This window comes from Eutrigla gurnardus, assembly GCF_963514095.1.
Source record: "Eutrigla gurnardus genome assembly, chromosome: 6".
NCBI classification, from domain to species: domain Eukaryota; kingdom Metazoa; phylum Chordata; class Actinopteri; order Perciformes; family Triglidae; genus Eutrigla; species Eutrigla gurnardus.
In genome coordinates this window covers 7,193,105-7,206,394 of record NC_139920.1, presented here as the reverse complement: position 1 = coordinate 7,206,394, position 13,290 = coordinate 7,193,105, and the positions used below count along the sequence as shown (strand labels likewise).

At 41.1% G+C, this 13,290-nt stretch overlaps 1 protein-coding gene across 2 annotated transcripts; it reads left to right on the top strand.

Annotated features, from left to right (window-relative positions):
* Window positions 1-362: 362 nt before the first annotated feature.
* uhmk1 (U2AF homology motif (UHM) kinase 1) lies at window positions 363-12,744 on the top strand. Of its 2 annotated transcripts, XM_084010683.1 has the most exons (10): window positions 363-865; window positions 896-1,136; window positions 1,546-1,675; window positions 3,445-3,631; window positions 3,710-3,901; window positions 4,129-4,223; window positions 4,383-4,459; window positions 4,642-4,740; window positions 4,848-4,936; window positions 5,410-12,744. In XM_084010683.1, the coding sequence occupies exons 1-10, from the start codon at window positions 830-832 to the stop codon at window positions 5,554-5,556; spliced, it is 1,293 nt and encodes a 430-aa protein (XP_083866809.1). In that variant the 5' UTR covers window positions 363-829; the 3' UTR covers window positions 5,557-12,744. The 2 variants fall into 2 exon arrangements, with proteins under 2 accessions (XP_083866809.1, XP_083866808.1); XM_084010682.1 differs by having other exon boundaries at window positions 363-1,136.
* Window positions 12,745-13,290: the final 546 nt, after the last annotated feature.

Sequence of the window (13,290 nt, the reverse complement as noted above, 5' to 3'; positions counted from 1 at the left end):
CTGTTCTTCCTTGAACTAATGTGATGCAACAGTGATGAATGGATTTTATATGTAGGGAGTTGGATATACGTCTTGTTTGGTCTCAAGAGGATTGTCTAAATGCAAAGCCATATTTCTATAGTTGGAACTGTCGATAGAATACCAGTTGTTTGTGTTTTTCATTTGATAAATTCAAAGTTGCACAGAAGAAGAGCAACTGACAACATTTGATTAAAAGTCTACTCCATATGTTGTAGCATGAAATGAAAAAAAGACAAACAAAACAAAGACGTTTAATGGGGAACTGCTGTGACCCGCCTTACCGGCAGGGGGCAGACTGCAGGAGAAGATGAGCCGCAAACCTACAGGGAGAGAAGCTGAGACGGAAGTAAGGTTGATATCAACAACCTGAGCCACAACTAACTTGGACAAAACTTTACTGCAGTTAAAACTCACACACTTTTGATGTTATTATATCCGAAGCAGTTTCCGTATTATGGGGGAAGCATTTTCCTGCGTGTCGTGGAAGTGGTTTGTTTTTGTACTGGAGCTCAGTGGCTAGTTTAGCCATTACGAGCAGCTAAGTCAGCTAACTTTTGGTCAGACGAGCTCGAATTAACAGTAAATGGCACAGTAAATTAACAGTAGTGTAATATGCACAGGTATTGCTCTGTGCTTGGTTTTAACGAGGCTGCGGGTGTAGCTGGGTTGTGTGCTAGCTGTCGTTGACGCGTCCTGGTAGTTTGTATGTGGCGCTGACAGAGCCTGGTTTGCTCGCAATGCTCCTGCAGCTGCTCCTACCTGTCAACTAGCTGGCTCCTCTCCTCCTGTCTGCCGTCTCCCGTCGCCCATGGCTCACTGCGGCTCCTCCGAGCCGAGCGCAAAGGTACAGGCACCGCGTCCAGACGGCATCAAGCCGTCACAGGGTGGCGTAGACCAGGGCATGAAGCCGGTGCTGTTCGAGATCTTCGGGGAGATATGGACCGTCCAGTCCCGGCTCGGCCAGGGAGTCTCGGCCTCGGTGTACCGGGTCAGCTCGGGCCGAGCCACCGCCACCGCCGCTGTCAAGGAGTTCCAGGCCGACACGCAGGGAGGAGATTACGGGTACCACAAGGAGAGGTCCGTGCTGGAAGACATCCAGGGACATAAAAACATCGGTAACAACATTATTTTACTCAAATCTGATGTGGAGATGAAATGACTTACTAAAGGCTAACAAGCTCATGGCTGACTGTTTTCAAACCCGTATGTGTTGTTCTCTCTTGGAGCTGTCGCCAAATTCCATTCAAAGAAATGTCAGTTTAACAGGAGCTGGTTTGTGATCTGTGATAGACAGCAGGTAGACTATTCTGTCAGGCCATTTACTGATCATTGTGATCTGATTTTTAATTCTGTATATGCTAACCCATAAAACATGGTTTCAGTTCAACACCAGGCCTTTAAATGCCATGTGCAAACTGTGTGTAAAATGGTGTTTTCTAGTAGGAGGGTTGTGTTTTCTTTCAAGTAAATGTGATAGAAATGCAACGGCCTAGCTGTTTGTAATGACAGTCTTTGTCCCCTCAGTGACACTGTACGGGGTGTTCACCAACCACAGCTGCATGGGTGTTACCACCCGCTGTCTTCTACTGGAGCTCCTGGACGTCAGCGTGTCTGATCTGCTGGTGAGAGGCATCAGTGGTACCCAGGGGGGTAGGTAAGTAAAGTGATGCCCCTGGTTCTCACACAATATAACTTTGACTGGGCCATGTTGCCAGTTCATCAGAGTGGCTCCACCTCAATGTGTTGCATTTGCACACTGTTTTTAAATCTAACCTCTTCCTCTCTACCTTCCCTAAGCCCCTGGCTTTCATTTTAAATAATTAAAACCCAAATCTTGTCTCTATTTTTTTTTACTTTAAAACTTGGGTCTGCTTTGTTCATGGTTTGATTTATCCCAATTCAAAATTGCATGGTTCTTTTATGTGAATTGAGTTTTTATTGTGTGCTACAGTTGTTTTTACCCTGTATTTTAAAATGTGCTCTATAAATTAAATTCATTATTATTATTTAAGCATCATCCCCTGCTGAACCATGTATGCTACTACTAATACTAGGGGAAATCACCTTCTTTTAAAATGTGTGTTTCTGAAAGCCAGAATTCATATTTGTTGTTGTATTTTGTGTAAATTATTTTAAAACAACCTTCCATATTCACCCAAATTCCCCAAAAGAAAGACAATCTACCATTGCTGTGTTGGCATGCAGGTAGTTTTAGTTGTATTTGTCCAGGTTTTGCGATATCATTCTCTGATATGTCTGTTGCCTCCCCAGTACAATGGAGAGCAATGAAGTCTCAAAGTACTGAATAGTGGTTGCGAAATGAAGCAGTGACACATTATGTAATTTCCTACACCTGAATGTTCAACATTACATTCACTCCGTTGCAGGATTATTAGCTACACCTAAATCTACTCCTTCATGAAGGTTATAATGATCTGTTTCTTTCTTGGAATGTGTAGTTTATAGTGCTGCTCAAATGTGTTGCATTATACAGAGAGACATTTCTGATATTCGGCCGACCCTTGATATAAATGGTTGGGAGAAAATAATAGAAATAAGTGTCAGTATAACAATACAATTCAACAGCAGCATGAACTGCAGCCTCCAAAATGACAATACAGTTGAAGATAAAAAAAAAAAAATCATCATACAGCAGGAGTATCTTTAGTCAGTATTCTTCAATTTTTCAATTATTAAATCACAAGTACAACATTTGCAATTGCGATTTCACAAATATTAAGATAGAAATCTTTTGACTCGACAAAGAGAAAATTACTAAGTTACTAATTACTAAAAAACTATTGATGGTGAACTGACCCTTTGAATTGGACCAGCTTCCCAAAAATTCCCCAGAAATGTGGTATTTGTCCCATAATGTTAGACTGTTAGGGAACAATCAGTATAGAATGTAGAAAGTATAGAATGGTATGATCATTGTTCAGTAATGTGGATTTTAAAAGTAACCTGTTGCATTACGTTACGGCCGTTAAAATGTTACGTTACAGCTCAACCTACTGGGAAAATTAACGTTTGCATTATTGAAAGAAAAAAAACGTTCTCAATTATCAAAATATGCTTAAAACTTAAACAATGGCACTTAAATGTACTGGTATCACTTACATTTGGTTAAGAAACAAATATTTTAATTGCACTAAGATACTACACATCTTGTTTAAGTGAAAAACAATCAAATAATCTTGAATAAGATGATCATAAATCATAAGGTCTACCTGCATAAATAAATAATAAATACATAAACAGATGTATTTTTGTGTTGTGTATCTTTTAAATCAGGCTCTGTTTCTTACTAATGGAAAGTTAATATAATGAATGTTGGTGGCTGCAGTTACTGCTTAAGCCTTCGTCTATGTAGGAGAGCTTGAGCTTTTCTGTTTAACATCATAGTATGGTATTTGTTGGCAGAGTCCACCAGGGTCACTCCATGTGGCTCGTCCAGCACTGTGCCAGAGACCTCTTGGAGGCTCTCGCCTTCCTTCACAGGGAAGGCTACGTCCACGCCGACCTCAAGCCACGCAACATCCTCTGGAGCGCTGATGACGAGTGCTTCAAGCTCATCGACTTTGGCCTCAGCTTCAAAGAGGGAAACCAGGTGGATGACCTCGGAATTTAAAAGGTAATTTCAAGTGTAACTGTTTTTCTAACTCTCTCCCTGCGTCGCCTCCTCCAGGATGTCAAGTACATCCAGACAGACGGGTATCGTGCTCCAGAGGCCGAGCTTCAGAACAGCCTCGCTCAGGCCGGGGTGGAGGGTGACTTGGGCTGCACTGCTGCCGTGGACATGTGGAGCCTGGGCATCATCCTGTTGGAGATGTTCTCAGGAATCAAACTCAAAGACACCGTCCGCTCGCAGAAGTGGAAGGTATGACAAAGCTCCGCTCAGGGTGGATTGATTTCATGCTGTTCCAGTAGATAATAGTCAAACATAAACTAAAAGGAAAGATATCATTTTTTTAATTAAAATTCACACCACAGGATGTGGTGTGAATTTTGTAAATGTTTTGAAACTGTTCAGTCAAGAAACATCCAATAAATTAGAACCTTAGTTGCAAAAATATGTACTCTTCAATCTGTCTTCGTCTTATTTAGGATAACAGGGCAGCCATTGTAGACCATCTTTTTGCCAGCAACAGTGTGGTGTGCCCTGCCATCCCTGTCTATCACCTCAGAGACCTTATCAAAAGGTACGTTCACACATAGCTGGGAATTCAGGCCGCTTGGACGTTACTGCTGTGCTGTTTAACTGAACTGTGTATGAACCTGCTTACCTGTGTCAGTACAGGAATGTTATAAAATGTCTATAGTGATTTTGTTATCGGACTTACTTTACTTTGTGTGTGCAGCATGCTTCTCAACGACCCAAAGCAAAGGTGCACTGCTGAAACTGCCCTGCTGAGCCCATTCTTCAGTATTCCCTTTGGTATGTGTCGGTTATGTCCTCCAACATTAACACGTCCCAGAGTCTACTATGTTTACCATAGAAATATCATAGATACTGTGTGTGTGTGTGTGTGTGTGTGTCCGTGTGTGTGTCCGTCCGTGTGTGTCCGTCCGTGTGTGTGTCCGTGTGTGTGTCCGTGTGTGTCCGTGTGTGTGTTTCAGCTCCTCACATTGAGGACCTGGTTCTGCTGCCCACTCCCGTCCTGCGTCTGCTCAACCTGATTGATGACAGCCATCTGCACAATGAAGAAGAGTATGAAGGTACAACACCATTTCATTTCTGTCTGAAATAACTTTTCAATTATGATTTCCTGTTTTCTCCAAGTAATATAACCGTAAGTCAAAATGTCCATCATTGTTTCTCCCAGACATCCTGGAGGACATGAAAGAGGAGTGCCAGAAGTATGGCTCGGTGGTTTCCCTGCTCATCCCCAAGGAGAACCCCGGGAAAGGACAGGTTAGACAGCAATCTTCAAACATGTTTCAATTCAATGAAAAATGTAAGCGGTTTGGGGAATTATCGGTGTAGAAAATAACATTTTAATAATCTAGAGCGCCGTCCACTGTGTCGTAGCACTCAGAACTTAATGAAGACTCTTGCACAACCAGAGGCAGCTCTTTGTGCCCCATGTTAATGAGTCCATGTTGACTTATTTTATCATACTTTTGTTGTAAATATACTAACCTAACATAATACATACATCATTTATGTACATCATAAAGTAATACTAGAGGGGTACCTAGGTCAACATACTTTAAAGCATAGCAAAGATTTTAAACACATGAAACAACATATAAAATGTGGCTGCTGCTTGCAAACCCTTGTGTGTGCCGCAGCCACATCTAGTGGACATCCAGGGTGGAGCTTATGTTCATTGAATTGGTCATTCACCCACAAACTCATCAACATGTCCTGTGTTTGACCATCAGGTGTTCGTAGAGTACGCCAACGCCAGTGACTCCAAAGAGGCCCAGAGGCTGCTGACGGGCCGCACCTTTGACGGGAAGTTTGTTGTGGCCACCTTCTACCCGCTCAGCGCCTATAAAAGAGGTTACTTGTACCAGACTGTGCAGTGAAGTCCAAATCTCAATTTACACCTCTGCTCTGTTTGCATGAAAAAAACACACACAACTGCTTGGACCACCATAGAAGTTATTTCCTCCATTTGTAAATAATAACAGCCAACACAAAGAGTTTGAGTTGAAGTGATCAGTTATTAATGAGTGGAGTTAAAAGTTCTGCATGTCATTCATGTGGTTTTCTACAGTAAGTCTGTGTTTAATGCAGGGTGTAAATTGAGCTCAGCTGTGAGGAGTGCATTATATCTGCTGCCTCCAGTCTGAACGACATGTAATGCCTAACCGGTGCACATCCATCGAGTGCTTCAGCGTGCCCCTATCTCATTTATTGACTCGGGGCTACAGGTCTGTGGTCTGCCTGCAGCATTTCCTCCTATAGCTTACATTTCACTATCATTCACTCATAGAAATGACCACACTGAAAGAATGTGACAAGTAAAATCTTCTCTGATGTGGGTGGATGGAGCAAAAGCTTTTATCGGATGAAGCGTAAGAGAATCTTTGTAGAAATATTATTAGACACTTTATCTCATCAGTGAATCCGGTATGTGATAAAAAAACGTGTAGCAGGGTAACACTTATCTCCAAATGCTTTGAATGGTAGTCTGTCAAAGACATTTTTATTTGTTGTGTGGAGCATTTAATGGGAGGCGTGGTACAAGGGGATGCACAGGTATCCTCAGTTATCAGGGAGAAATGGTTTGTGGTGACCCCTCCACCAGCTGCTTGTTTTCACACGCCCTGCCATTATCTGAACAAGCCGAGGGCCCCTAGTGCCCTGTCCTGTAGCCTTGTGCTTTGTAGCTTGTTATTTACATCTGTACATACTCAGAGAATATTTTTATCACATGACTATGCGCCCGCTTACGAGGACAAATGGTGAGTTCTCTGTTTTGACACTGAAAGGGCATGAACGAAAATCGCAGAATCCCCAACAGAAAATGTCTTCAAACTAAAGTCAAATACACTTTCATTTGACCTTCATGGTGTAATTGGAATCATAGTGGAGGGGGGAAGAGTTTCATTGACACTCTAGAAGATGCAGATATACAGTAGCCAATGTACATGGAAAGAGGAGTTTGAAGCCGCTGTGTATAACAACTGTGCCGTCTTACAAACTTTTGTTGTGGGTAGAAAACGGGGACAATCCAGGTGAAAATCGGCCCAGTTTATGAGTCGCCTTCGCCAAAGTTGGACATTTTGAAATCCTTCGCAAAGCGGCTTTAAAGACTGTGTGGTATTATGCAAATGCAACACGAGGAGAGATTGTGCAGTGGCTACTGTACCAAGTAGACCGATAACGTGTAATGTTACAATCTTGAACTGATAGCTTTAATCTTTCGATGAGTTTGTGCATGGAGCAGTGGATTGATGGGTAGACTGCCTGTTTGTTACCCACAGAACTGTTTCAGGAATGACACGTTTTCTGAATCAATAATGTGACTAAAATGTGAAATTGAAATGTGTTGGAACCAACAAAAATATAATTCTGTTACGTTGTATTAGTTCAGGGCAGTGAGACAGTTTGACGAAGACGAAGAAGCGTAAATCCGTTGGATAGCGGCCACATAGAGTCTGCAAGCTTGGTACTTTAAATGTGGAAGCCATTTTTGTTGAGCCAGAAATCGTTTTGTTCTCCTGGTTCCACACTGTGTGATAACAGTGGACATCATCAAACCCACTCCGTTATTAAAGTTAGATAATTTCAACACAAGTGCCCATTGACGTTCAAGCTAGCTAACTAACCAAAATGCTGCTAGAACAACAGGTTGAGTAGCCCAAGCCGTTGCAGATGCCTTAGAGAATAATGCCCGTCTAGCAGAAAGTCTCTCCCAGACTTTAGGATGGAGCCATCGTCTATTTAAGCTTCTTCAGAAGGTCATTCGTCATTTTTAGCTCTATTCTTGTTAAAGCCAGGCCACAGGACTTTTACTGAACAGCGGCCACATTGCAACTACAAGTGACAACAGCGGTGTTATGCTAAAGCTGGTGTTAGCTGCAGTAAATGCTAAACTGGTAGCATTAGCTAAATGCTAAAAGGCTAAATACTAAATATGCTAAACCACAGTTTGGCATCAACTCCTGCTTTGCATGCATTTATCCCTACTGTTTACAATTTAGCTAAAATGCTAAGTAATTCTGACAGTCACACAATTGCAGATGCATCATGAGTTTGCTAATATCTGCTAGCATAGGCTGCATGGTCCCACACCGCTAAGCAAGGCAGTAGCAACCAAACCTCCATTGAACTGTTGAACAAGCTTGTGTTTTTTTGCCTCTGAATCTGACTTTTCTTTTGAAAGCAGAATAATGAGTTATCTCTCCTGTAAAAGTTCCAGAGTTTATGTTAACAGTTCATGTAGAGCACAATGACTTGAGAGGCGTGCTCTGTCTGAATGGGTGATGTGACAGTATGTGAGAGAAAATTGATGTTCATATGAAATAAGAAAATATGTCAAGCTTTTGGACATACAAATCTTCCTCTGTGTGAGACCTATTTTTTAGTAAATAATGTGTTCTTCCTTCCCCTCTAAGAAAAAAATATAAACTCTGCAACAAAAAGGGGCAAAGTTGCAATTTTGTTGATCTCAAGAGCTACAAAAAAATCCCATATTTTTCTACCAACTTTATTTGTATGTGCCTGAAATGTGAATTCCAAAGTTTCCACTCGAGAGCGTCGCCGGCCTCGAGTGGAAACATGACTGGCCTCCAACCACTTGTCTATACAGCACTTTTGAATTGGCGATTTGTGGTATGTCAGCGAGATGGGGAGCTTTGTCACTTACTTGTCAGCAGTGGTAAGAAGTTAAAAACTAAAGAACTTACAAAATATTTTTTTCATCATTTGTTGCATATTATATCACAGACCTGGTTTATAAAACTGATCTGTGATAATGTCGCGATATTCCTTTTAAGGCATCTGAATTGAATTGACTTCCATTGGTTATATCTTTAGCGTCTCTGTGTAGGATTCAGTCCTGACAAACACATGCTAGTGTTTGTAGTTTCCATGGCAGGGCTGCTGTATGTTTACTGACTGTCTCTGCAGGAACAAACTCACCACAGGTTTACTTCATGTTATCAAATAATGAGTACCGGCCTTAAATTCTGTGGTTTAAGTGCTGTGAGGAGAGCTTGAACTTATCGTCGTTTGTGTTGCTGTGTGAGTGTAAGACCTGAGTATTTAGAGGAGGCGCGTTGAAAACCGATCTTAACTTCCAAAGGTCAGCCCTGCCTTGTCTCCTCAGCTCAGAAGTAGCTGGAGCTGTCTAATAACAGCTTATAGTCATAAATCCCTTTCAGAGACATGACTACGAAACCTCCACAGCTAATATAACGGTGAAGCACAGAGGCAAAGTTAAGGGATGACTGATAAATGACGGGATGTGACGTTTATGTCGTACAACAGACTTTATTGACATGACCATCTGCATTAATCCACTATTTAAAGCCACACCGCCACTGTTGATGCACTGCAACATGAATCTTTTAACAGTGCAGGTGTGTGGTTTAGTGCATTAGTTGAGTGGAGTTTCTAATGTTTGTAGTTTACATAGAAAAGGCTAACTAATGTGACTGCCCTGCCTTTCTGAATGGATAAGAATGATAATAACTTGATCCAGCATTTGACCGTACTGCAGGTAGAGTCCAGAGCTGCTCTCACTTCTTCATTTACAGCTTTGGCTCTAGAAACATTGACAGTCTAAGAAATGAGCTGCAAGCGTCTGTAGTTGAATCTTTTGTTAGACCCAGATATTTTAATGGCTACTGTTGATCTCAATGATCTAATATCACTTTGTTTGTTTCATGCTGTCTAGTTTGGAGTAGAAGCTTGTTTTAGTTGAATCCTGAGCATCTTCTTACTAGATAAGCTCGATCATATACAAAAGCAGCTGTTTTTTGTGTTTGTTTACACAATGCGTTAAACAATAGATTTTATGGTTGTGGAATTTGTGTTTTTTATTATCACTATAATTAGGTTTTCACTCTCTTAGGTGTAGAGGGTGCAGTGATTTCAAGTAGTTTGTGCTATGCAGGTGAAAAAAGACGCGCACACACTAAACAGGCTACACATTCACGCCCTTCACCTGCTACACTGTGTTACTGCTCACCGTTACAGAAAACCACTAAGGGATCTGAACACAAGCCAGCTCAACCTGGTTTGAACATTGAACGGCATCAAGGCTGTTATTTTTTTTTATCACTGATTAATAATCAGCTCATTATTTTTAATAATAGTCAAGTCTATAAAATGAACATATTAAACATGTTTTGTCTAACAGTCCACAACACACTGATACAAAACAGAGGTTTTTAAACGACACAGAGGGACATGGGAGACGTGAGCTACAATTTGCGTGACGAATCATAACGCCTTCTCGGAATCATAACTCGTGTTTTGACGTGTAATTCATAATCTGCATCACAGATAAACTGCCATATATCCACATAGAAATCATAGAACTGCAGAACTTGGCCGAGAATCATCACATTTTTACGTTTTCTTCAGTATCAAAGTAATTCAGTAGTATTTTTTTCTGCGTCTGGTGATACCTTGCTAACAGGAACTGCGTATAGCTAATTCACAGCACATGTTTAATGATAACAATTTGCTAAAATGTAAACAAATATCAACATTTAGCCCACAGCTAACTGGTCCATAACCAAATAACACTTCCTGTTTGAGCATGATTATCATGGGGGTGGGGGGTAGTTGTCTCAGTCGTACCTGAAGTGGGGGCAGTGTCAGAAAACCTCTGAAGTGAATTAATATAATATTTATTTTTTCTTGATTGAGGAATCAGTTAACCGTCTTATTGCTACTGCACTGATAAAGGTCTTTGCTACCTTATCATAATCAATCATGTTAGCACGTAGATATTATTGGTGCGCTAAGAAGAGTATGGCTTCAAATAAGTTGATGCTCGATGTTGAATTTTATTTATTACACACTCCAGCTGATTCATAATAGTCAGTAGTGAGAGAGGTCCCTGACACATTACTGTTTTCATAAATGCCTGTGTGTCGGTGTGCGTACTGTCCTGCTCAGCATGCACCGGTAGTGTGTACTGATGACGAGCACACACTGTTGTCAGCAGGGACAGCGAGGCGGTCGGAGAGCTTTGTCACACTTTGTGGGTGATTTGCTTGCTGTCTTTTCCTGCACTGTATTTGAGCACAGACGGAGTCCTCTGTCCTGCAAGGATTTAATGTGTCTGCATGGTTTCTTTCTCTCTGCCTCCATGCTTGGCTTCTGGTCTCATGTCGTCTCTGGCTGTGACTCAAACAGGGGTCTGCACTACTTCCTCCTCCAGCTTTTAAAGCTGTATTATTTTGTAGTGAGGTTTTTAACTGTCTTCCTATCGCTTTGATTTCAAAAACTGGTTTTGTGTGCAGACTTCTCAAAATGTGGCAAATATAGTTGTTTTTTCTTGGTATTTAAGTCTTAACATTTCAAACACTTGCTGCTGTTTTCGGTCTGCCAGTGAGCTAACATGCAGCATTAAGTCAGTTTATCTTCCATTTTCTGTCATCTAAGACGATGTTTTTATTTCTTCTACTTGTCTTTGCTGCTGCTGCTGTGTGTGTGTGTGTGTGTGTGTGTGTGTGTGTGTGTGTGTGTGTGTGTGTGTGTGTGTGTGTGTGTGTGTGTGTGTGTGTGTGTGTGTGTGTGTGTGTGTGTGTGTGTGTGTGTGTGTGTGTGTGTGTGTGTGTGTGTGTGTGTGCGCTTGCAATATCTCCATTTTGAAATCATAATGACAGATGTGAGTTAGTGCATAATTATGCAAGATTGCAGCCATTCATACTGTGACGTTGATGTTATCCATTCCTATTAACCAAGCACACGTTCTTTAAAGCTATTTACAGCACAGAGGATGAAAGCTGAATTACCGGGGTATTCGATCAAATAAGAAGACAATTAATCAGCGCTTCATTCTGCTCAACAGCTTGAAACGAGACTTTCCCTCGAGTCACAGTTAGCTCAAAGTTTAGTTCAGAGTGCTTTCAAGTCCTAAAGTCTACATTTTTTAGAACAATCACAGTACAAGAATGAATCTTCAGATTGACTTTCATTTGTGAGCTGTCCTTACAGTTGATCTGATACATACTGACCAAGTATTTACTGGTAGTACAAAAGAGCTGTGATGTTTGTTTGTTTTTTATTGTTATTTAAATGTCAATTTAAAGCTGCATTATTTAATTGATTTTGCAGGCCAGAAAACAAAAGAAACCTGTTCATCATAGACTAAAAAGCTCCGTAGAGCTGAGAAATGCAGGGTGGGGTAATAAGTCTCTGTGGGTTTGGCTCAGGCAGCAAGTTTTTAATTTGCATTCTCTCTGCTGGCCATCAGGGGGCAACGCCCCTTTGTTACCCGGAACCAGAATGATCCAGATCCAGTAAGGTTGCTGCTCTGCTGCTCGTGTTCGTCAGATCCACCCGGCGCTACGCCGCAGTCCAAATATGGTCACTTCCGTTCACTGGACGGCCAAAATGCAAAAACGTCCACTTCTGATAATCAGTCTATGGTTGGGTTCTTTGAATGTCTTCCTCCATTGTTAATGTAAAATATGAATTAGTGCAGCTTTAAATGTCTTTGTCACGCTTGAATATAACCTGAATATGTAAGAACAATGATTTAAACCCAAATCTGGGTTGGTTAATCGAGTATGGGAATAAATGTGAAGCAGCACAAGCTCTGAGAGCCTCGGCACACCAGATCCTGACCGAACCGTCGGACAACCAAAACCAAAATTATTTGATCAGGAGCCAGAACTTTCACGGTACTTTTTTCATTGACGTTTTGCTTTTGGTTTGTTTGAGAGGCACTTTTGACACTAGATGATCTTCCAGAGAACAGTGGGATATTTGAAGAAACGGATAATTGACTTGGCCAAATGAATTCCAAGGATTTTTCGCAATTAAATATTCAAATATAAAGTGACTTGTGAAAAAAACCTTTCTACTTCCAGATAATCCACCCCCAGTGAGAAGTCCTGCTTCATCAAATGTCCCACATGAATGATTACAAGTCAAGGAAGCACAATGTGAGACAGTCCCTGTAGCCAAAACCCATATAACATGTCTGGAATGTGTGAGTTAGTTGATGCTTTACAGCCTTCCAGTGGAGAAGGAATCATGGCACGCATGCTGTATCTCATAATAAAAACGATGACTGACCTGAACTGATGTTTGTCTGGTGTTTTCGGTTGACAGACAGAACAAAGACGTGCATTTGAGACGTCTATAAGGTATACCATTTATAAATATAAATAGATAATATATAAGTAAGAGAAGGCATGTTAAATATCAAAGGTTTTATTCTTAGTAGCAGTTTGACTGTTCATTTATTGTTCATCTACAACATCTCACTTTTGTTATTATTACAAAAATGGTTGAAGGTTCAATCTGACTGAATGTCTTATCAGGCTCAGAGTGCTTTAGGCTGGGATGATGCCTCCAAATAGTTTAGGATTTAACTGCAGCTGAGTCACAAAGTCAGTGACAATATAATCTTTCACGACTTAATTTACAATTTGAAGTCAGCAGGCTGCAGCTGTGCCTTCACAGCTTCCAGTTCTAACGTCTAGTCATAACCACAATACTGTAAATCACTCACTCTGACTGGTAATAAAACAGGGAGCCAGCGGGATAAACATGCGACCTGTCAGATTTTATTTCTGAAATCCAAATTAAATGTATAAAAAGGAGTCTGGTGAAGATATGATTAC